The sequence below is a fragment of the Protopterus annectens genome, chromosome 8.part1 (assembly GCF_019279795.1).
Source record: "Protopterus annectens isolate FY-2018-M chromosome 8.part1, PAN1.0, whole genome shotgun sequence".
Lineage (NCBI taxonomy): Eukaryota > Metazoa > Chordata > Ceratodontiformes > Protopteridae > Protopterus > Protopterus annectens.
The window spans coordinates 270,474,450-270,499,326 of record NC_056742.1 but is presented as its reverse complement, the minus strand read 5'-3'; the positions used below and the strand labels follow the sequence as shown (position 1 = coordinate 270,499,326).

The 24,877-nt window shown below is 41.2% G+C and overlaps 1 protein-coding gene across 2 annotated transcripts in view; it reads left to right on the top strand.

Annotated features, from left to right (window-relative positions):
* Positions 1-24,877, top strand: part of WDR88 (WD repeat domain 88) — a 772,406-nt gene that overhangs the window by 17,148 nt on the left and 730,381 nt on the right. For both annotated transcript variants that reach the window (XM_044081867.1, XM_044081868.1), the window contains exon 2: positions 12,147-12,257. In XM_044081867.1, the coding sequence (XP_043937802.1) occupies positions 12,147-12,257 (111 nt within the window). The remainder of the gene's footprint in view (positions 1-12,146; positions 12,258-24,877) is intronic.

Sequence of the window (24,877 nt, the reverse complement as noted above, 5' to 3'; positions counted from 1 at the left end):
AGTTAATGGAGGCAAAAAAAAATTCACATCAAGCTACAGTGTGACTACTTCTCACCTGTCCTATCCTGCTTTGCCATGCATGGATGGATGGTGCATCCTCCAGAGTCTGACTTGGAGTGGAGGCCTCCATGAACAGGTACCTGCCTGCCAGGTGTACCCTACTTCAAGTTAAATGTGAAAGAAGTTAAAGTGTGGAAACTGCAGGGGCAGAGATCACTGGGCGGAGGTACTGATGAAGTGTGAAGGAACTGCAGATAAGCAAAAAAAAAAAAAAAAAAACAATAGTATGTCAGTATGTTCAACATGCTCCAACATTTTAAAGTTGCACTTACATTCAACCCCATGTGTATTTTTTACGTTCCCCCTGATACTCCTAAATCAGAATATAATGACTTTTTGGTGATAATGGAGAACACTGGACTGCAGCAGTGTGTTTGCATACTGCTAAGAATGTTAAGGCATTAACAAACTTTGACAGCTGCCTGCTTTGCTGTAACAAGCTAAACCTTATCACAAACAGTATTTTATAAAAAAGTCATGTCAGAAATAAAAACAGCACACAGGTTTTAAAAAATTTGTAGCGATGCAAAGCAATCCTTCACTTGCAACACTAATATAAACATTTCTATGGCTGTGCGATTCTACAAAGCAACCTTGATTTTGCCCTGTCCTTTGTAAAATGTTTGATTTTCTGGAAAACCACTGAAAATTGCAGTTAGTCAATGTCAGACACTAGAACTTCCTAGTTCAGAAAGTATGTGTTGATTGCAAAGCCTGTTGTACTATTTGACTTTTAACATCTGTGATTTTGCCTCCTATTTTTGTCCTGTTCCTCCTGAAATTTTTTTATTTCCTGGGAACTAATGAATGTGTACAGTCAGTCTGTAATGTCAGACATTAGAGTTTAATAATTTTTAATGTTTGTAAAATGCATACTGATGTTCTATTAACTTTTTAAGTGGATTAAAAAAAGATTCCCAAGTGTTATATTGGTGTTGTTTGTGATGTTGGCAATACTGGCATCTTCATTCTTGAACAAGACTTGTGCATGGTCCAGTGTTCTCCATTATTACCAACTCTTCATATGCTGACATGTGGCTTACAAAATCTGTTTTTGCTTTAGTATATTGATCGATTGCCAAACAACCAAAATCACGTTTCCACACAAATTCCTTTGCACTAATTAATGTATGAAAACTGGATTTATTTTGCTTTCCACAACTCATTATTCACAGATTTTCACAATTTCCAACATATTGATGATTATCTTGGCTGTTTATAATGCAAAAGTTACTTAATTTTGTCTTTAACTCATTCAGCTGTAGTCTTTAAATGGCCGAGTGACACTTCCAGGCATTTCTGCAGTTACATCCTTCTGATGTCTCCAGGTGTCAAATATTTATTAATTTTATTTATTTAAGATTTGTTTACTGGGAAAATCTGACTGGGACAGAGCCCATTTTCAGTGGAGGCCTGGGGAGAAATGCTCCAGAAGCATGTCTTTGGAATGTGGAAGGAAACAGAAGCACCCAGAGGAAACCCACGTAAATACAGGGAGGCAATGCAGACTCTGCACAGAAGGCCCCCCAGCCGAGAATTTAACCAGAGAACTTCTTGCTGTGAGGCAACAACGCTAACCCCTGCACCACTGTATTAATAATTCCAAAACCATGCTACATACAAGGCTTTAGAAGATTTCATCTTAAGGCTTACACAGTGGCAAGTACAACTCTATTGATATCTGACCTCTGACTACTGCAGAGATATTGAATATTATTTGTACACTTTATTTGTATTATAATTATCATAGTTCTCTAAATATCTCAACAATCAAGTGTCACAGACAGAACTTAGTTTCACAAGAAAGCTCACAGCTCTGTGAAGAAAATGCTGCTGACAATGTGTGTTGCTAGAATGGTTAATGAGATATCATAAACTGTTGATACAAAATTACATAATTCATTTTTGCTTTGGTTATTGTAGTTTATAAAATCCAGGTTAGATCTAGAATCCATGAATGCAGCTACTGTAGAGGGTGCTTTGAGCTGAATAGTTTGCCATTACTGGTTTTCTAGTAACACTTATGGTTCTAGAGATGTGAACATTTGTTGGAACTGTAAGGCTATAAATTCATTTTTATAGAAGGGTTAGGCCACACCCACTGGGAGTTTAAATACCCGAGTCAAAAGATATTCTTTGGTAGGAATAGAATTGCTTAATACTGCCATTTTCTAAATAATAGCTACATATGAAATTCATTGTTTTGGTTATTGTTATATTTGATCATTAATAATTCTTTTTTAGGTAAACTTTACATTTTTACTTCAGAAAAGTTTGAACATTCTTTTATTCGAAACTGAACTGTATTATTTTTAAGTCACTTTCTTGTGCCCTAAAATCCCACTAAATAAATCTAAGCCTGATTTAGAAGGGAATGACATGGAGCCATGAAACTTGCAAGTTTTTCAACATATTCACCCTGAAGTTCAACACACTTGGCACATCATGTCTGAAGTTTCTGTAACCCTGCCAAAAAAAAAAGTCTGAAGTCTGGTCACTGAAATACTGCTCATTGCTGCAATCACCTCCGAATCATTTGAAAATTGCCACCCTTTCAAACTCTTTTTAAAGTTTGGAAATAGGAAATAGTCAGCTGGAGCAATATCTGGTGAGAGGGTGGATGGTCTATGCACTCAAACCCCAGTTTGATCAAAACATTCATCATTTTGCCAGCCTAATGAACCAGTGCATTGTGTTGCAAAAGCAGAATTCTTTTCCACAGCTTCCCTTTCCTTTTTTCTTTCAGTGCCTCCTTTAATCAGCACAGCAAGTTACAGTAGTACTCTGCATTAACTTTTTGATCCCTTGGAAGATAGTCAGTCATTACAACACCTTCCTGATCCCAAAACATTGTGGCCATGACCTTTCCTGCTGACTTTTGGGTCTTGAACATTTTTGTCCTTGGTGAACCTGAGTGCTGTCATTGCATGGACTGTTGTTTTGTCTCAGGATCATAGTGGTGTAACCATGTATATGATTTTGTAAATCTATTGTTCATGCATTACAGATAGGACCTCGGTTCCATCCTCGGAACCGATACGGCCGTTTTCCAGCTCGCGCAAGAACCTACCCACAACGCCCCTCTCCTAGATACTCCAGATCTCGTTTGCCGCATTCCTAGTCATCAGACGTGTTAGCCATCTCTTTCAAAGTTAAGTAGTAAATTGTTGATTTTATGACAGTTTTTTTCTTCTAAATTACTAAATTTTTAGTCTTTAGCCTTTTTTCACTGTCGGCTATAACCTAGGCCTATTTCCTACCCTTTTCCTTTGTAATTTAATTTTTTATCCTTTTTTGTTACTGTCCCTCTCTTCTGTCTTTGACAGGCCTTCCCTTTTTACTAGTGGTATTCCTTAACTAACATCACTGGTATGTTATTATTTTATCTTTATATTTTAAAGATTATTATTTTATATATATATATATATATATATATATATATATATATATATATATATATATATATTATTTTATCTTATTCTTTCTATAGGATAGCATTGTTTTCCTTACCATGTCAGACAAAGCTAAGTTGGGTTTTAAACAGTGTGACAAGTATGGACGTAAGATGCCTAACTCAGATATACATGTCAGTTGTGTCTACTGTTTGGGCATGGATCATATTAAAGCTGATTTTGACATTTGTGCTAGTTTTAGTAATCAGACACTAGCAGAACGTAAGAATAAACTTATTTTAAAAGGGTTACTCAAGACACCCTTCTCCGAGGTCTATCTGGGTCGGAGGTCTCATCCCCTCCTAAGACCACAAAATATAAGGAAAAATGGAGTCAACCGGTTCCTGCATCCTTGTCAGTTATGGAACCAAGTTGGCTCCATGCTTCGCCAGCACCCTCGGTGCAGACCTCCTCGGCATCAGGATCTGTGTCCTCTCCCTCAATGCCGACCATGGTATTCATTCCTATTTTGGTTCCAACCACGGCACCACTGACTTTGGTGCCATCCTTGGTTCCCACATTGGCTCCGATGACTGTACGTACCTCGGCACCATCCCCATCCATGGTGCCGACAGTCTCCTTGGCTCCATAGGCTCTGATGACTGTACATACCTTGGCACCATCCTCGTCCACTGTGCCGACAGTTTCCTCTGCTCCATGGGCTCCGATGACTGTACATGCCTCGGCACCATCCCCGTTCACGGTGCCGACAGCTTCTTCGGCTTCATGGACTTTGATGACTGTACATGCATTGGCACCATCCCCTGCCTCAGTGCCGACAGTTTCTTCGGCTCCATTGGCTCAAAATTTGGAATACCTGACAAGGACAAGATATTGTCCAACTTACGACACTTTCCTGGGGAAGAGATTTAGTCCCTTTCTAGAAAGACCTGATTCTTCTTCAGCAGCCTCCTTTAGATCCACTAGGAATTTTTCTGAACTAGACCTAGTGCCGGTTGTGGATCAGCTTCTGGCAGCTAAGGGATTGCCCATTCCAGCTAAACCTTCAATTCCTCCTGGCTCAGAATCCTTTACTTCATCTTCCCCTGCTTATTCTCCTCCAGCATCCTCCCTGTTCCCAGTACCGATGCCTGCTTCTGTACATACTGTCTCGGCTCTGACAACAGTGTCTCCCTTGTCGGCACCGACCACCCTTGTTGCATTGGCTACGATGGAGCCGATGCTTTCTCAGAGTGGTGCTTGGATGGCCCGTACCTTGGTACCTAATCCAGCGCCTATTTTCTCGCTGGCACTGTCTATGTCCACAGCTCTGATGGCTTCCACTTCTCTTGGAACGCCTCAACTGGGGGTGGGCTCGAGTGGGCCTGCTGTACAGGTGATGGAAAGGGCCCTTCATTCCGAAGGCTCACATCCAGCACCTAGGACATCAGTATCAGAAACCTCCCTTAGCATTCTCCTCTCCCAACCTACTATGTCAGGTCCCTGGGCACAGGAGTCAAAAGAACCCCCTGTGAAGGGAAACCCTTCTCCAGAGTCCTCCTCAGAAGATCCCACGGGGGTGTCACCCTGGAAGAAACGGTGCAAGAGGAAGCACCTTGACTCCCCGGAGGAATGTATCACAGAAGACACTGATTGTGATGAGGGAGAAGGGTCCAGATGCTCTCCCCCAGACAACGTTTCATTCAGAGACATTCTCAAAATCCTCAAACAGCGGGGGGAATTGAAGTCCTCTAACTCTTCTTTTGAGGAATCGGTGTTTCTGCAGGCCTTCCGTGCCTAGCCATCTACTTCCTGGGTGACCCCACCAGCAGATGATCTTGTTAAACTAATTGTGCAGCGTGTCTGGAAGGTCCCAGACAATGTTGTCCCCCGGAGGCCGGACAAAATTTTATCTACACCTGAATACCAGCCCCATTGGTCCAAGCAGCTGACAGTTGATTCTATGGTCATGGTGGCGGCCGCCAAGAGGGAACTGGCAGAAGATAGGTCCACTGTCCATCCTCCAAACAAGGAGTCCCGGACCATGGACAGATTAGGGAAGCGGACCTGTGTGTCAGCAACATTTGCCATTCAGTCGCTGAATTATCTGGCACACATTACTCGACTCCAGAGAGAACTAATTTCTGAAATGTCTTCCTCTTTGGCGGGGATACTGCCTGATGAGGTACGTGACACTGTAGCCTCGCAGCTAGCTACCCTTGAATCCATCTCAAACTCCTCGATGCATTTGATATCTCACACCACCGAGGGGGCAGCTCAAGCTGCCGCATCTGGTTTTGTCATGAGACGTAATGCTTGGATGCGATTGTGTGACTTCACAGACCCCTTGAAATCTTCCTTCATCAATACACCTGTCGACGAATCTGCACTTTTCAGACCCAAGGTACGAGACACACTTGCACGTAGTGAGAAAGACAGAAAGACCTTGTCTGCTGTGGGCATACGCTTTTCCAACCGCACAAAGGTCCTACTCTAGGAACCAGAAGGGAGAAAAGCTATGGTTCAAGAAATACCAAGGATCCTTTCGTGACACTTGTGGTGAACAATCCCCCTGGGGCAGAGGGGGCAACTCATATGGAAGACACCCCTTTTGGGGTAGAGGGGGTCCGCGTAACCAGGGAGCCAGAGATTTTTCTCCGGCAGACCCTACCAGCGCTCCTGAGCAGTGGCCTGATTGCTTTCCTCTGGAAGCAGTCTGGGGTCATTTTTCTCTCTATCTACCAGCCTGGCATCTTATTACTACTGATGTTGGGTGCAGAGAATAATATCCAGAGGCTACCAAATACCATTCAACTTAACACCCAGACCCGTCAAACGAATCCCCGATGTACCATCCAATCAGAGGGAATTAGCAGCCTTAGAAATAGAAAAACTGCTAAGAAAAAGAGTCATCCAACCAGTCCCACCAGGACAGACAGGATCCAGGTTTTACTCGAGGTTCTTTTTAGTGCCAAAAAAGACAGGGGACTGGAGAGCAATCCTGGATCTCAGCCTACTGAACAAATTTATCAAACATCAAAAATTCCAGATGGTCACAGTACAGTCCATTCTTCCCTTCCTAGGGAGGGACAATTGGATGTGCTATATAGACCTACAGGATGCATACTACCACATAAAGATGGATCACTGCTCCCAGAGGTTTCTCCGCTTCCGGCTGGGAGCCAATCACTAGCAGTTCAAGGCACTGCCATTCAGTCTCTCAACAGCTCCCTGAGTGTTCACCAAATGTATGGCAGTTGTGGTAGCCCATCTTCGACTACAAAGATTCCAGGTGTTTCCCTATCTAGACGACTGGCTTCTTACCACCCTGACCAGGAATCTCCTAGTCCGTAGCCTCCCTTACACTCAAGGTCTCGCTCTCCGCTTGGGGATTACAATCAACAAAAACAAATCTCAGATGTCCCCAATGAAGACACTGGAATTTATGGGAGCGGTCTTCGACACAGCATCTTGTCAAGCATTTCTCCCCCTCACAGGCTTTTAAAAATAAGACACCAAATTCAAGACTTTCTTCCTCACATGTTTGTACCAGCACGTCTTGTACTTCAACTCTTGGGCTCCATGGCAGCTGCCATTACTTTAGTACCACTGGCGAGACTGCACATGAAAATCCTGCAGTGGGCTCCTTTCGCACAATGATCGTTGTTAACCCACCCACTCAACCACATGATACGCCTTACAAACCGTTGCAAGGAAGAAATGCTATGGGGGATGGAGCCACAAAAGAATCTTTGGTGTCGACCATTCTGTCTTCCCCAACCCACGGCCACGGTGACCACGGATGCTTCACTGTTAGGACGGGGGGGGGGCATTTTCAGGGAAAGACTGTCCAAGGCACCTGGACCCCATCGAGGCCAACTTGCACATCGATGTCCTGGAACTGAGGGCAGTTCTCTTAGCGTTGCAAGCATTCCATGCATCCCTACCCTCGGGGACCATTGCAATTCAGTCAGACAACATGTCAGTCATCTGGTATATCAACAAACAAGGAGGAACCAGAACTTACCCCCTGTGTCGGGAAACCATGAGGATTTGGCACTGGGCAATAGCTTCCAGTCGCTTTCTTATAGCAACGCACATTCCCAGGAGTTCTAACCTTATTGCGGACAATCTGATCAGGAACATCCTGATGCCTCATGAGTAGTCCCTCAACCCTGTAATAGCAGATTGGATCTTCCAACTTTGGGGCAAGCATTGCTGTGACCTGTTCGCTTCCCCTCTGAACTACAAATGCAGGAGCTATTTTGCCTTGATCCCCCCTCAGGGGGAACTACTGAGGGACGCTCTAACGCACGATTGGCCCCCAGATCTTCTGTATGCCTTTCCCCCATTTCCCCTCATTCCAGAATTTCTCCAGAAAGTTCAGAGGTTGAATAGCAAAGTGATCCTCATTGCTCCCTACTGGCCATGTCAAGTCTGGTTCCCATTTCTATGGCCTCATCTGATTCACAGCCTGTGGATCCTGGATCATTCCCAGGACCTATTATCTCATCCTCAGGGATTGATTCATCCAAACCTGCACAGTCTCAAGCTCACAGCTTGGTTCCTCCACTTCAATAATTGCCATGCTGCTTGACATCCCATCTCCTGTTTGTGAAATTCTTCTGGCCTCACACAAACCTTCCACTAGAAAGGTTTATTCTAGTAAATGGACAAGGTTCTCTATTTGGGCCAAAGACCAGAACTTAGGCCTTTTCTCTATGCCTATTCAGAATATTCTACAATACCTGACTACTCTTCTACATGCATGAGCCTCAGCTTCAACGATCACTGTACATTTAGCAGCTATTGCCAATTTTCATAATGGTCTTGATAATTTTTAAATTATGTCACACCGCCTATGCAAGACCTTTTTGAAGGGAGTATTACATGTTAAACCTCCGGTCAAGCCTCCCTTAGAACCCTGTGACCTGACTCTGGTGCTTCAGTCTTTCACAGGCTCTCCCTTCGAGCCCTTTGATTCATGTGATTTGAAATTTTTGTCATGGAAAACCATACTTTTAGTAGCACTCACCTCAGCGAGAAGAGTATCTGAGCTCCAGGCCTTGATTAATCCTTACTTGATCTTCCACACGGATAGGGTAACCCTTCATACTGACGCTTCTTTCTTGTCCAAGGTAATTTCTGGCTTTACGATTAACCAATCTATTGACCTGTCAGTTTTCTTCCCAAGGCATTCTAATAGAGGGAAGTACCTTTTGCATACCCTGCATGTGCACCGGCAGCTTCATTGTTATTTTGATAGGACTAAATCTTTCAGGAAAACAAACCAATTGTTTGTGGCCTTTGCAGGACCCAGATTGGGTAAACCTGTTTCCAAAGTGACTTTATCCTCTTGGCTTAGAAATGTCATTACCTTTATCTACCAACAGAATAAGCTACCCTTACCTTTCAGAATAAATGCTCATTCTACCAGACCTATGGCTACTTCTGTAGTTTTTCATTCCAGAGCCTCTGTGGATGATATATGCGGAACAGCCACTTGGGCAAGACCTCATACCTTCATATCTCATTACATATTGGATTTGGCCTCCAGGGGACGAGCATCTTTTGGTTCTATGGTGCTCAGGAATATCCTTCCTTAGGGCCACCCAGGGCTCAAGTAGTTGGGTACTCGGTCCTATCTGTAATGTATAAACAAAAGATTTACAACATCAGATAAAAAAGTTATGTCTTACCATAACGTTCCATCTGTGTTAAAAAAGACAAATGATCCCAACAAGTGACCTGGTACACTCTGACTTTATTCACCACTCAGTAATCCAGTGACTAAGCGCTTTCGCCGTTCATTTGGCTTCATATGATGAAGCCAAATGAATGGCGAAAGCGCTTAGTCACTGGATTAGAGTGGTGAATAAAGTTGGAGTGTACTGGGTCGCTTGTTGGGATTATTTTTTTTTCTCAGTTTAGTTTCCCTTTTTGGATTCCATCTGTGTTGTAGATCTTTTGTTCATTCATTACTTCCCACCCTCCTTCCTCCTGCCTGGTTTCCTGGTGGACTTTAAGAACTCCTGGTTAGGGTATTTGCTCAGACAGAGCCTCCTACCCTTTTTTTCCTATTACTTCATCTTCTATTTAGGGCGAGCAAAGTCAGTCTGGAGTATCTAGGAGAGGGGCATTGTGGGTAGGTTCTTAGCTGAGAGTTTTTGGCTTGCGCGAGCTGGAAAATGGCCTTATCGGTTCCAAGGATGGAACCAAGATCCTAGCTGTAATGAATGAACAAAAGATCTACAACACAGATGGAATGTTATGGTAAGACATAACTTCTTTTTCATCTATAGTAACTAGTCATTCCAAAAAGTTGGCACCAGTTAGAAGTCTTTTCTCATCAGCATTCAAACATTTGGACATCCAATTGGATGACAGCTTCTGCATACCCAGCTGCTCATGGGTTATAAACTCAACATATTCCCTGAATATCTATAGTGTCTCAGCAATTGTTTTAGCCGATATTCACCGATCTGCCAAAATCAAGTCATGGACATGGTCAACAATTTCAGGAGTTGAGATTGTTGGAGGCCTCCCAGACCTTGCTGCATCTTCGGTTTCAAAATCTTCACACTGAAAGTTCGCACACCACTTCACAGTTGAATAAGAAGGGCACTTGTCACTCAATGTTTGCCGTATACATTCATAGATTTCCTTTGGAGTTTTCTTCTACAGGGATAGGAACTTCATGATGGCATGGAGTTCCACACTTAAAAAAATCCACACTTTTCATTGACATTGTTCAATCAATGATCTGAAACAGCGTCAAAACCTAGCAATATGATTCTGCATATTGACACTTTACAAGATGAAGTAACCCTGTTTTCAGCTACAGAGGCAAAATAATGCTCAGAATTTAGAAAGTTGCTCGGTCTTAGAACTTTTTATCACCCCCCCTCATAAATCTAAGTCTTTTCTAGTGATATACTGCTAACAGTTTACTGCCGTCTTAGACAATACAGTATGTATTTCTCTCCATCTTTGTTATCCTCTTCAGCTGAATTCTGTTTACTTCTGAAGTCAAATATGGTTCTTGCACATCCTAACTAGCCTCTTTGCCAGTTTGTTGTATATTTGCATAACATTTATACTGCCAGTACTTGTATATGTAGAGTCAGAGCTTTTGTATATGTGGTCTCTGCTTACTACTTCAGGAGTTGCAGTGATGCACCCACATGGATATGCATAGATATTCACCCACACACACTGACACATGAGCAGACCCACTCCCCATTATGTATAAATTACAGTAGCACATTTTATTTCAGAAATTATATGAAGTTTTAGTTTGGCATTAAGCCATGAAGTGAAATGTTCAAAGATAGTGAACATGGACTGAGATGCATTATCTTCTGTAGTACAGGAGAGGTGGAGGAAGTGAATACATACATATTCTGAACCAAGAAGAGTATATAAGAGACCCCATCTTGTCCATTTACATAAAAATAACACTGTGATGTATCCATTACTGTAGTTGTTCTGGGCACTACTATAGTGACTACTTCAGCTTGTTAAGTTGCATATATTAAAAAGCTTTCTATGTTTTAGTTTTGTAATTTGAGTTACTTTTTGTCATGAATTGGTGATCCATGTAGTGGCTGAAAAGAGGTACAAAGGTTTAATACATCTACCAGGCTAAAAAATGAATAAAGAGAATAAATGAAAATCCTGAAAGCAGAGCCACTCAGATAGTTAGCAGGAAGTGTCACTGGTGACATAAAATGTTTCAGGGGAGGACCAAAAAAGTCTGAAAATGTGTACTTTAAATGTTAATTATTTAGTAATAATTTAGTCAGCCTTCTGGCATAGAGGCTAAACCATTGTCTATTAATGGCCCAAGCACTGGAGGAGCAGGTGGGAGGGTGATGACTGATGGACTGGCTTCTTGATTCTTTTAGGGGGAAAGGGTTCATCATGCTTGCCTGAGGTACACACTACATGCTAGAATCCCTGATGTAGACCAGAGAACACATGAAGGCACTTGTTGCAAGGGAGATGAGGCCTTTGAGGGTTATATCACTTATGTGAATGGATAACATCCCTTGCAATAACCCTTTGTACACCCTGTCTTGGAAGTCAGTGAGTAGGTGCAAGATGGAAAAGTCTAGGGCATAAAAAGCCCCTAATCTCTACCTGGATGATGGTCACATTATGGCCGTGTTTCCATCCCGTTAGCGCAAATAAATGGGTGTTTGCAGTCCTGGTGGTGACGGCATAATGCAGGAGTGGAGGAGAAAACCAATAAAATGAAATAAAAATGGTATTCATTTTACATAGGTTCAAACTGAATGCAGGATAGAAGTCAATGAATATGTGCATGCAACAGTAAAGTTATGGCAAAAGAATAATACACGAAACCACACGTTGATTGTTTCAAATGTTTGTTTGTGTGTGTAATACACCGATTCTTTGCAGTGCATCATATGCATTCTGGTATTGGGAGACCCCAGATAGTTTTTGGCACGTAGAAGACCTTGCATTACTTTTCCATGGTTTTAGACAGTCTCACTATAACAGTCTGAACAGTGCCAGTTAAGGTATAGCACATAATACATCCCATCACATCTTGCGGGAGAAAACTGGGTTTCATGTGCACTAATAAAATGAAGAATGCAAACTAAAATGGTAGCAAAGAATATATTGTATACATCACAATAATTTCTCTTTTGTATATTTTCTGCACAGATCCCCTTCAAAATTCTTCAAGGCCATTCTGAAGCTGTTAGTGGCTGCCATTTCTGCTTTGATGATGCAAGAATAATTACTTGTTCTCATGATGGTACAGTAAAACTCTGGGTATGTTTACTTTAAAGAACAGTTCATAATATTATTATTTGTTGTTAGTCGCGTCTTAATTTTCCAATACCTGTTTTATTCTTTTTGAGGTTTGCTGGGGAGCAGGAGTCTATCCTGACATGTAGTGGGTATGAGGCATAAAATCATTCCTGGAAGGGATACTAATTGTTAATATATTGTAAGGCTCAGTAGTGTCTTACTTTAATATGGAAATAGAAGGGATTTATACAGAACAAAAGCAGTGACTGCGATTCAGATTGATTCTCTTACCCCTCACTTACTGGCCAACTCGGGCCGGTCGATTAATGTGATGGGAAGAATATCTGATTCAGTGAAGCTACACAGAGAAGCATCTCATTAGAGGCTCATTATTACATCTCTTGAATCGAACACTGACTGCACTGTCAGACCAAAACCACACTAGTGTTCTCTCTATAAATCCATCTATTGCAGTAGCACAGGCACCCACAACACACACACATACACACATACACACACACACACACACACACACACACACGTACACACGTACATACGTACATACGTACATACATACATACATACACACACCTACATACATACAGAGATGTCTTCCAATATTTACTCGCCACAGGTTAACCACCCAGATCTACACATAGACGCACACCCATGTACCCCATATACCCACATCCCTACCTCCTACAGGTGCACATACAGCTCTACAATACCTACTAATAGTGGTGCAAGCCACAACCATTTGTATACGAGTGAATGGATAAAAGCCATCTTTTTGATGACATTCACTCCCTACAAAGAATTTAACTTAGTAGACAGATTCTATTAATCATTTTATTGAATTAATCTTCAGCTGCTACCATTTCTGTACTGATGGCTCATAACTGAACGTATTCCTAGCCTATGGAATATGTTATCACAGATCAAACTAAGTACTACTTTAGCTACCTTTAAGACTAGTTTGTGACTGAATGGGTAGACACAAATTTACACTAGGGTTATCATGCACTACCCTACTCAATTTGAAAGATGAGAAGCATTAAGTGCTTGAAAAGGGTGGCAAGAGCTTTTAAGTTTGTCTCCTGAAAGATGTATATTGCTAGGCATTTGTATTTCCCATGATTGCATGCCTAGAATGTTCTTATGGAGATAGCACTTGGCTAGTTTGCATTAACCGATCCCGGACTGCTGCATTTGTATGCAGCTTCCCCAATCAGACTGTTCTCTGCACTACAGCCACCACCAGGAGAAAACTGTGGCTGGAAAGCAGTATCTGAATCAGTCAGGTTGAAATCTTTAGAATTCACACTTCAGTTTGCAGTAAGTCTTTCTCAATCCCATGGAAAGCGTGGGAGGTGAAAGTGCAGTGTGGTTCTTCTCTAGCTCATTTATTACATAATCATATGTATTACATGTATTTAAAATAATTTTGTATGTTTCCTTTGTTTAGCAGTGATAAGTTGTTTTGTAGTACTGAAGATATGTTGAGGAATCTGATATGATCTTTCATAGTTCAGATGATAGTTATTCAACTCTTTCATGTCCTCAAGTTAGGACTTTATAAAACAGCAAGTATTTAAACTGAAGAGGTAATTTAAAATTGGATTCTCTTTGGCATATTGAGTCACATTTCCTTGATTTGGTAACTTACTGCATCAGTGAGATTTTAATGGTCTGCTTTCCAAAAAAATAAAAAAAAACTTTTGCCATTGGTATTTTGAGTGGCCATGCCCCTAACTTATGCAAAAAAACTCTGTGTTACAGCAGAAGGGAAAAGACAGAAATTGATCATTAACTTCTCAGTGATGCATTGAGTTACTGCTCAAAGAGTTTCTTTCTGCTGTGATGACTTGTTATGGTTTTCTTTAAAATTAATGTTACGAATTCTTCTACTGCTACAATATATGAGAAATGACTGGATGACATATTTATATTTGATTGTTTTAAATTACAGGACATTTATCGGCGTAATGAAAAACCAAGGCTAGTTGGCTGTATATTTAAAACTCTGGAAGAACCAGTGCACTTTTTGTATAATATTTACTTTGAAATGTAGGCAATAGTTCATAAATGACAGGACGTGAATTATTAGTGGTTTGCTATTGTCCTTTATGATATAGCACAACATTTAGCAAAATAAATTAATCCTATAACATCATTTAAACATCATTAACATCATTTCATTCTGTTTGTACCATGATATGCCATGCAATGTTTATTTTAGTCACTTAAATTGTATTTGCTTATATTTTAGTTTGCTTTTTATATATATATCTTTATGCAACCATAAGTTACAATGCACAGTTTAACTAATCATTCAAGATGCAGGATATTTTTTTTTGCTGCTGAATAATGTTCTACCATCATTAATAACTGCAGTTATTTGTTGGGTAATCTTATTTTGCATGTGTCCATAATGCAAAATTTAAAGCCAAAAAGAGGGCATCGATAATCTGAGTCACATAAACATCATTAACAGGTGTCACTACAACTTTTAAAATGCTTTATCATGGTAAACAGTTAATATATTCACTGAAAGCAATAATATAATTAGTAAAGGTAAGTATGACCATAGGAGTGTTGTAAGCAATGTGTGAGCACAAACACGTTTAAATAAAGGAATGGTGTTTTGGGGATCTAAATTATTTCATTTTTTCTGTATCCCATAGTACATCCTCTTCATGGACTATTTATTTAAAATGCTAATAATTCAAGACGTCTGTCGACTGTGTTGATTGTATCCAGTGGAATCCATCAAGAATGCTATCAGTTTAGTTTTATTTCTAGGTGAGCCTACTGCAGATGTGACAAGGCTGGGTTACTAGATAAAGCATAGTACAAAGTGATCTATCACTGCATTGATTGGATTCATGTTTACATAAAAGTGAGTCTGGTTCAGAAGCAGACCAGTTTTTGAGAGGGCCGATTGTAAAAGAAATGGCTGAGCAAGTGCCAGTAGGAGGTCTACTCTCACTTCCTGAAGGAAGGGTTAGGCAGACATCTGGCTAGGGCCAAAGTCTTCTGGAAGATGAATATGTGGCTAAACACTGAGGCAGCAGTCACTGAAACTACTTCTGAAGGAAAAATAGCAGTACTATCTGTTGAGTAGCTACCAAATGAGGCTTTTTTCTCAAGGTGAATTTATTAGAATTAATTTCTGAAAAGCATAGACTGGTTACGATTGGTTATGGCTGAAAATACATGCATCTGTTTTCTTGTTTCATATTCATCTGGAAAGTTGAAGAAACATTATGGGTAGACATCTATGTGGTCTATATATATGAACTACTATGCACTGTTAAAAGCACCGGGGTCTGATTTGCAACACGTAATCAGTAAAATATGACTAGGTGCAAAGATTTCTGGGATATCCACAAATCAACTATAATGGCTAGGCATGAAACTTAAGCTTGTGTGAGATGCTGTCTCCACATTCCATAACTGAACCTGCATAGTTTTTTTAGTACTGCTGGATGGTTATTTTCCCCTTGTCATTACTGTCCATAGGAATACTGCTTAATCATGTGTCTTAATTGATGGTTTTGTGTAACATTTTCTGTTGGTGTTTGTATGTTTTACAGTAATGAACATCTAATTCCAGCAATCCTCATGCTTGCCATTGTATGCCCTTACCTTGCATGCTGCCTGTATTTGTCATACAAATAACCTATTTTACTGAATATCTTTATATATAATTTGTATGTTGTTGTATATATATTTTGGAGCTTTTCTCCATGGGCTTTGTATTGAAAATGGTTGGAGTTTTCATATAAAATCTAGTCATACTTTATTGCACTTAGAAGACAAGACAGCTAGTAAAAATACACAAAAATGTAAGTAAAACTGGAACAAGTGAATTTAGTATCACAATTAACATTTTATACTTCAGAAAGATCCTCACTTAAATTGAAATTTAAGGGACTTATATTTCCTAAGTTTTACTTTAGTTGTAGAGTATCCCAGTAACAGGAAAACTTCTGGTGTAGTAAAGTACTAAGTCAGGCATACTTATTAGAACTAATAAGTCATACAATGCCATAAAATGTTGACTTTATTGAAATAAAAAATCACATGTTGCAGTGCTTTTTGCTTGTTAATTTTTGCTTTACTTGCGCATGACATTCATCTTGACAAAGACTTAACTCAGTTTATCAGCAACTTAACCCAATTAAAAATTGTAAAGTCACTTTTTTTTGCTGGGGGAGGGGATAGTGTGGGTGAGGAGAAATAAATTTCAAAATAATTGCAGCCAGTGCACACCAATAGTGATTATTCTAGTGACTGGGGGGATCACTATTGGGAGTTGAACTGTACCATAAATAACCTTATCCACTTTTCGCTTGATGTATAAAGAAGCCTTGCTATGCTTTTCCTATAGTGATTGATTGTGGATGCATAACTATGATTCTTAAATAATTGTCTGTTTGTGAACCTCTGTGTTATATTACTTTGTGACTTATTTTATGGTGCAGTATAGTTCCATAAATGACAGATCACTGTTTCCTGAAGAAATAAAATAGTATTTTTGCGTCCTTATTAATTCTCAGACTTGTAACAGCAAGACCTACAATTCCAAAAAAAGAAGAAGAAATAAAAGAAATTTAAAGCTGTTTTTGGCGGGAACAGGCCCCCTACACCTGTGATATGGGGAGGGGGGGCAAGCCCATCCACAACCCAAAAACCTGTATATCAACTCTGAATTGCCATAGTTCAGAGAAAAGGGAATACTTTGAGGAACATCATCTTGGACTTGGTATATGTAAGTCTACATTTTTGCTTGCAGTTGCTAGTCTTGGAATATCAAACAACTACCATATATTTATACATATTATGCACCCTGTGTAGCCTAAGGAAATCACAAAGAAACAATACACAATAAATGAATAAATACTCACTTTTTTACTTCCTGGATTTTTTATGCTAGTTGTCCATCTGAAATGAACTTGATCATTTGATAGCATTTACCACTGCCACTGTGTGTGTGTGTGAAATTGTTTGAGAATAAGTTTTTGAAGATACTGATGTGTAAAGTATCCAAAAGATAGGCAGACATTTTCCTAATGACACTTAATTCGGAATGCCTTAAATTCTGCTTCTGTAATTTTCAGGTACTGCATTTATGAAATATGTCTTGTTTTCACTGGGAATAGTCTCATCCATATTGATTTCTTCTCTGTCTGGTAACATACACAGATTTTTCCTGAGTGAAAACTGATGCAGCCCAAGTGATCCTGACTGCATTTACAGCAATTATATTAATATACAGTAAGTAATATTATATTTCTGAAGTAAAACTTAAATGTTATATTATGGTCAGGCAAATTCACAAATGTAGTAAACAGTCCCATAAATGAGTATTGGTCATTGGGTCTAGTATGCAGTCCAAATATAGCATGATTTACAAAGGGAATTCATGCCTGCTGTCTGCTATGCACAAACGTACTGATGTTCATCCTATGGATCACTTCTGCAGTAGCTCAGTTATATTGTGCTAAGGATTTAACAGCCAGCCACTTTTCAAAACTTTCAGGGAACCTCCCACATGCCCATAACCATTGGTCACCTTGAGCCAACCTGATTAAAAATTCAGGTTTGGGTGCCAAGCCCTTCAGAGCTTTCCTGCCACCAAAGAACACTCCTCTTGCAGGCTTTATAGGATTGACATTTGATTAATGCTGTTCCATTGCTTGGCAGATAAGTTCCCTTCAGGGGAAAAAATGTCCACTTCACTTGTTCTGTTATTCATTTTAAAGTCAGGAAAAATGTTTTATTGACTGTTACTTCACTTTTAATTACTTTTACATGGTTACTTTTTTTCTGTGGTAAAAGTTGTGCTGCTTTACTTTTGGGGCTGAAATAAATGTTTAAATTGCTTTTTACTCTTTTTTTATGGGGACAAGTTGTTTTTTTACAAATTACCTGTTTTACTGACTACTGCTGTCAGGCTTCCCTGGGAATCTGGCAATTTTTTCAGTTTAACCATGGAACAACCTACCAGAAAAATACTACTAAACAGCCTTTGTCACTGCAGCAGGCTGTTAAAGTATCTCGGCCACAGATGGGTGACACTGGTGTTGCCATTACTGTTTTTTCAGACCATTCATCGTTTTCCATGTTTCCTTCTATTGTAGTCCGTACAGCCACCATGGACCGGGAGTTAGACATGTCCTCAGCAGCTGTTGAGTGAGTTTGGCAAGGGCAGGAAATGTCATTCTGCCTAGCCAGAATGCTATGCATACTCCTAGAGGGTTTCTTTTTTTCCTGGCAAAGTTGGGTCTGTTTCTTCAGAAATTTCTGTCAAAAAGAAACAAAAACATAGGCATATTTGTTTTCCTGTCTCAGTCACTGTAGACAGGAGTGATATTCATAACCCATCCAGTTTAACAGTTTTTAGTAAAAGAAAAATAGATTCTTTATTTTCTGAGGAAGCTCAAGTTTTTAAAACCACAAAATAACTGAATGGACAGTTTCTGTTTGTCTCCTCGGATTTCTGATTCAGATTCTGAGGAGTGTATATCTTTGGGTGGTTGCATTGAAGGATTCTCTTTCTTTAAAACTGTTTCTGGAATGAATTGGTTGTTTCACTGAGAACATAGTGATATTCCATAGTTCCTGAACAAGTATAATGATTTATTACAGCTGGAATTTCCAGAACCTTCCCAAATTCCTCCTATTCTTTTACCATTGGATTATGTTTTTGTTACAGCCTGTAACTTGCTTAATAGACAGACTGCTGTCCACAAGAAAACAGATTGATTGTATAACGTTTTTCGGTCTTATAAGTTTTTATACACTCATCCTAGCTCATACCCAAAAGCTATTGCTTTAGTGAACCCAGCTGCTCCTAAACATCTGGTTAATACTGATTGTATACAGGAAGGGTATTTGCCTTAAGAATATGTTGCAAGTGGCTTGTAGGCCACAGTCAGGTGGGGCTCTGAGCAAATGTGAGGCCTGCAATTATTGTCACCATATTTTGGAAGGGTCATCTTTCAGTATAAATGGAGTAATAGTACGGTTGGCGAGGAAGGGTTCATGCCAGACAACTAAGGTAGTATATGGAGCTTTATGTATGGCATGCCCTTGTTTTTATATTGGAAAGATGGAGAGAAAACTGAAAAAATGAATTTATGAACATCTGATTGACATTAAAAATGAGAATAATGCATTGGCCAAACATTGTAAAGAGTTTGCAGGCATGTTTTTAAGTTTATAATTATTGATTTTTTTATATTTGGATCCTAAAGGTGGTCCATGGCCTTTGCAATTGGAAAAAAATGGAAGCCTTATGGCAGCTGAAAACAAATGCACTGCAATGGCCTGGTTTAAATGATCATTTTTCTTTTTCATGTTTCCTGAAACTTAACACATTAGAAAGGTAGAAGAGTATCTTTGCTGAATGGGTGACATTTTTAGCTTTAGCTTTTAGTGTTTTACTGTTGCAATGATTTATTTTATTTTTTTAGGCTTTAATTGAATGTTTTATGAAAATGGATGGTTATTTATATGGATGTTTTATGCTATGGGGGCATGTGCAATTACTTTCATTTTAATTAGCTTAATTGTGTATAACATATTATTGGGTGGATTTAATTAGGGGTGGATTATTTATATGGTGCTTCTCTGGTTTCATGCCACTTTGAAAAAGTCTCTGAATTACTGGAGACGAAAGCACTTTTCTTACAGTGGATATATTAAACGTGTTTTTTAATTATTATAGAATAACATTTTTTTTTTATTTTTAATTTTAATATTTAATTTGGATTTATTGTGTGATTGACTGTTCCTGGCAACGGAATTCCTGTTTTGGATTGAGTTGGTGTGCTGTTTCGCTTTTGCTACTAGATTGGATAGAGAATTAGTTTTTGGGCCATCTGCTACAGAAGTCCTCAAAAAAGAGAGATGAGAGAGGTGAACTGATTCAAGGGATAGCTCATATTTTCAGCCACCTTCTCCAAGTTCAACAAGGGGTTTAATGCTACCCCTACAGCTTTCTTTAAAAAGGAAAATAAACAGACCTAGCAAGCTGCAGGTAAGCAAATGTTTAAAAAGCAATGGCAGGAGGGGGCTCCAGAAACAAAGGAGGGATACCCTAGAACTAGGGAATAACCCTTAATCCTTCCAGAAAGTCTGCACCTCATGGATTAGTTTCTGATGGTTTCTGAAAATAATTAATCATCATCTCCATCAAGGTTCATCATTTCAGCATGTGTACCAATGGATTCACCTCTTTCAAAGCAAGCTCCTGTGATTTGAAAGGGGGTGTTGCATACCAAGCCTGTTTTAAAACAGTTGGCTCCTCCGTGGGATCTAAATTTTGTGTTAGAAAAACTAACTGATGCTCCAGTTGAACAAACTTGTCAGGCTGACTTAAGATTCTTAATATGGAAAACAGTTTTACTTATTGCTGTGACTTCTTTAAGAAGAGTTTTTTTCTGAGTTGCAAGCTCTGAAGGGCTTGGGGCTCAAACCTGTGATCTGCTGTTGTTAATCTTCATTCATTCCTTACTGATGGGTTATCTGTTCCGTCCTCGGAACTGAGCCGGCCATATATCATGGTTGCATCAGCCAAAAACTCTCGAGCCAAGGTCCTACCCAGAATGCTGTGCTCCCTGTTACCTCAGGTCTTGTTTGCAGCGTTGCTGTACAACTGTGTCAAGCCACTCTCTCTCATCTAAGTGAATAATTTTTGAAAGTTTATATATTGTCTCTACTTTAAAAGTTTTTCAGTCAGTTACTTTTATTACTCTCATAACCTATTGCATCTTTAAGACTCTCTCCCTTTAGTCTATTTCCCTTTATTACCCTTTTCTTACCTTTGCGGTAACTCTTCATTACCATCGTTGGTAATCCTTCCTTCTTTCTCTCTCTTCTTACCCTTTTGGGTAGCCTTTCTTATTCTTGGTACTATCATTCTTCTCCACATCATTATGCTGGGCAAGAAAAGTAGTGCTGGTTTTAAACAGTGTGAGGATTGTGGCTGTAAGTTACCGCTTTCCGATGGCCATGATTTATGTGTCTATTGTTTGAATGTCTCCCACCTTACTGTGGATCCCCTATGTAGGAATTGTAGAAATTTTTTGACCAGGACTATTAATGAGAGGAAGAGCAAGTTAATCCTGAAAGGTCTCCTCAAATCTCCTTTCTGTGAGGCTATCTCTGGGTCAGAGAGCTCACCCCCTCCTGCTAACCCTGTAAGAGGCATTCTTCCTCTTCCTCATTGAGGTTGCTTACTTCATCTCCCTCTGGAGATCGCAGGGAGTTGACTCATAAGAAAGTGAAAATTACTACTCCAACACTGCCACCTGTGACCCTTTCAGCTCCAGGCTCGGCACTGCCCCAGTTGATTCTTGCTCCAGCCATGTCCTCCTTATCAACACCAGCACTGGAGTTCCCAGTACAGGCACTTACTGCTCCGACAGTTCCATCGCAGCCATTACCGGCTCAGTCCCTGCAGCTACAGTCTCCTTCGGCACCATTGGTGCAATCCCCTTCGACCCAGAGTCTGACAGTACTGTCCTCCACGATGCAGACACTTTTGGCACCAACATGCTCTTTGGTGCAGTCCTTTTTGGCACTGTCATTGTTACCAGTGCAGACACCTTCCTCGATGGCACTGTACCCATTGGTGCAGAGACATGCCTTTACAGTGCAGACACCTTCAACTTCTATGGTACTGCCTTTGCTGGCGCAGACTACTTCGACACCTTTTTCCTTGGTGCAGACATCCTCGGGTTCGGGCTCTGCACCACTCAAATTAGCAAAGACCAAGTACTCTTCTTCTTTGGATCCGTTTGTTGGTAGCCAATATAGCCCTTTTCTAGAAAGGCCAGAATCGCCTTCAGGTTTCTCTATGAGGTCGACAGGAGCTTCTCTGAACAAGATGTGTTGCGGCTTATTGACCAGTTGCTTGTGGCCAGTGGTCTCTCTCAACCATCTAAACCTCCATACCCTCCTTCAGTTGAACATATTTCTCCTAAAACTCCAGTGTACACTCCTCCTTCGGCTTCCACCCAAGTATCGAAGCCCATTCTTCTGACAGCAGCTTCTCTCATTCCGAGCCCAACAGTGGATCTCACTTTGGAGCCGAAGTCATCCTTGTGGCCCCTGGTGCACTGGGCATCGGGCTCTTCTCAGGCTAGTGGCTGTGCCGTGGGGGAGGGCATTCTAGGTTCCATGCTGATTTTTTTCTATGGCACCCTCCAGGAATCCTCCCTCTCTCACACTTCACAGTCCTCTTGAGACTCCTGGTCTGTGGGTCGGCTCATTGGGACGGGGTGTGACTCCGGTTCCAAGGTTGTCGTGCTCTGTTCTGGGCTCTCATCCCTCTTTGGGTGGGCTGGCCTTCCAGGCCATGGAAAGGGCTCTTTCCTCCGTTTGCAAACCCCACATGTTGGAGTCCTCTCCCCCCTCTGTTCCGCAAATCTCACAAGTCACAACTGCCAGACACTGGGCACAAGGGCCTTAGGTTCCCCCCCTCAGGAGACTCCCTCTTTGCAGTCATCCCCAGAACCTTCCACTGAGGAAGTACCTCGCAAGGCTTCATGCAAGAGGAAGCACATGGACTCCATTGAGAAGTCTTTGACCGAAGATACAGACTTTGATGATGGGGAAGGGTCCCCACGGTCACCCTCTGATGAGGTGTCCTTTGGTGACATCCTCGAGATCCTTAGACAGAGGGGTGACTGGAAGTCCTCTAATCCTTCCACAGAGGAATCCATATTACTGCAGGCCTTTCGTGCCTGGCCCCCTACCTCCTGGGTTACCCCGCCAGCCGATGAGCTTGTTCTGCTCATCATCCAGTGTGCATGGAAGGTTTCTGACACCCTGGAAGCTATATCGTGGAGGCCTGACAAGATCTTATCTCCCCCAGCTGAACATCCCCATTGGTCAAGAGGTCTTCCAGTAAATGCTATGGTGGTGGCGGCTGCAGCCAAGAAAGACTTGGCAGAAGAGAGCCAAACTGTCCATCCACCCAACAAGGAGTCCTGGGTGATAGACAGACTCGGGAAGCATGTATTTGCTGCATCAACCTTCATCGTAAGGTCTTTGAACTATTTGGCACACCTTACGCGGCTCCAGAGGGATCTTATCAACCAACTCTCTGAAACCTTGGCAGGAGCTGTTTCTGATGAGGTCTGTGACAACGTACCTTCTCAGATAGCCACCCTAGAATCCATGTCCAATTCTTCCATGCGTCTTATTTCATATGCAACGGAAGGAACGGCTAGAATGGCAGGCGCAGGTATAGTCACCAGATGACATACCTGGTTGAGCCTTTGTGCATTTGCAGACTCCTTTAAGGCTTTGTTTAGGAATGTCCCAATTGAGGCCACTTCTTTGTTTGGCCCTAAAGTCAAAGATACGCTGGCAAGCTGTGAACAAGATGGCAAGACCCTAACTGCCGTTGGTGTCAGACACTCCACTCCTCAACGATTCTACTCCAGAAGTCAGAGGAGTGGAAAGATGTGGCACAGGAAATCACAGGGCTGTTTCCATGATGCACATGCCGAGTTCTCCCCTAGGGGCAGAGGGGGAAACTCCAATGGAAGTCACCCCTTTCAGGGCAGAGGAGGTCAGCGAAACTGGGGTTCCAGAGATTCTTTCTCTGGCCAACCATATCAGCGCTTCTGAAGCGTTGCCTGACTGCTCACCTCTGGAAGCAGTCGGGGGTCATTTTTCCTTGTACCCCGCTGCCTGTGAAAACATAAACACTGACTTTGGGGTACAACAGATAATATCCAGAGGCTATCGCATTCCCTTCCATCTTTGTCCAACCTCATCCAGGGAATTACCTGATGTTCCAACCAGTCAAAGGGAAAGCAGCATCACACGAAATTCAAAAGCTGCTACAAAAAAGAGTCATCCAAATGGTCCCCCCAGACCAGATAGGATCCGTTTTTTACTCAAGGTTCTTTTTAGTGCCAAAAAAGACAGGGGTCTGGAGACTAATTCTGGATCTCAGCACACTGAACAGATTTGTAAAAACAGAGAAATTCTGGATTGTAACGGTTCAGTCTGTCCTTCCTCTTCTGGAAGAAGATGATTAGATGTGCTCTGTACATCTTCAAGATGTGTATTACCACATAAAAATGGACAAACGCTCGGGAAGATACCTCTGCTTCTGCATAGGTGCCAGTCACTACCAATTTCGAGCACTGCCCTTCGGTCTCTCTACAGCCCTCAGAGTGATCACCAAATGCATGGCAGTGATTATCGCTCACCTGCGACTTCAAGGATTCCAAGTGTTTCCATATCTAGATGACTGTCTCCTCATCGCCCCCACCAAGCATCTACTGGAAGAAGCCCTACACTACACTCACAGCACAGTGCCTGGGAATCACTATAAACTGGAAGAAGTCCAGCACGATCCCAACACAATCTTTAGAATTCATTGGGGTATTGTTTGGAAATGAGAAATTGCACAGCATCTCTCCCGGACCACGGACTTCAAAGAATAAGGCATCAGGTTCAGCCACTGCTCCGTCACCACAAATCTTCTGCTCAGTCCATACTCCAGCTCTTGGGGGTCAAAAGCAGCCTCTATCGCCATTGTTCCTCTAGCCAGATTCCACATGAGACTACTTCCATGGTTACTTCTCACTCAGTGGTACCCTCTATAACAT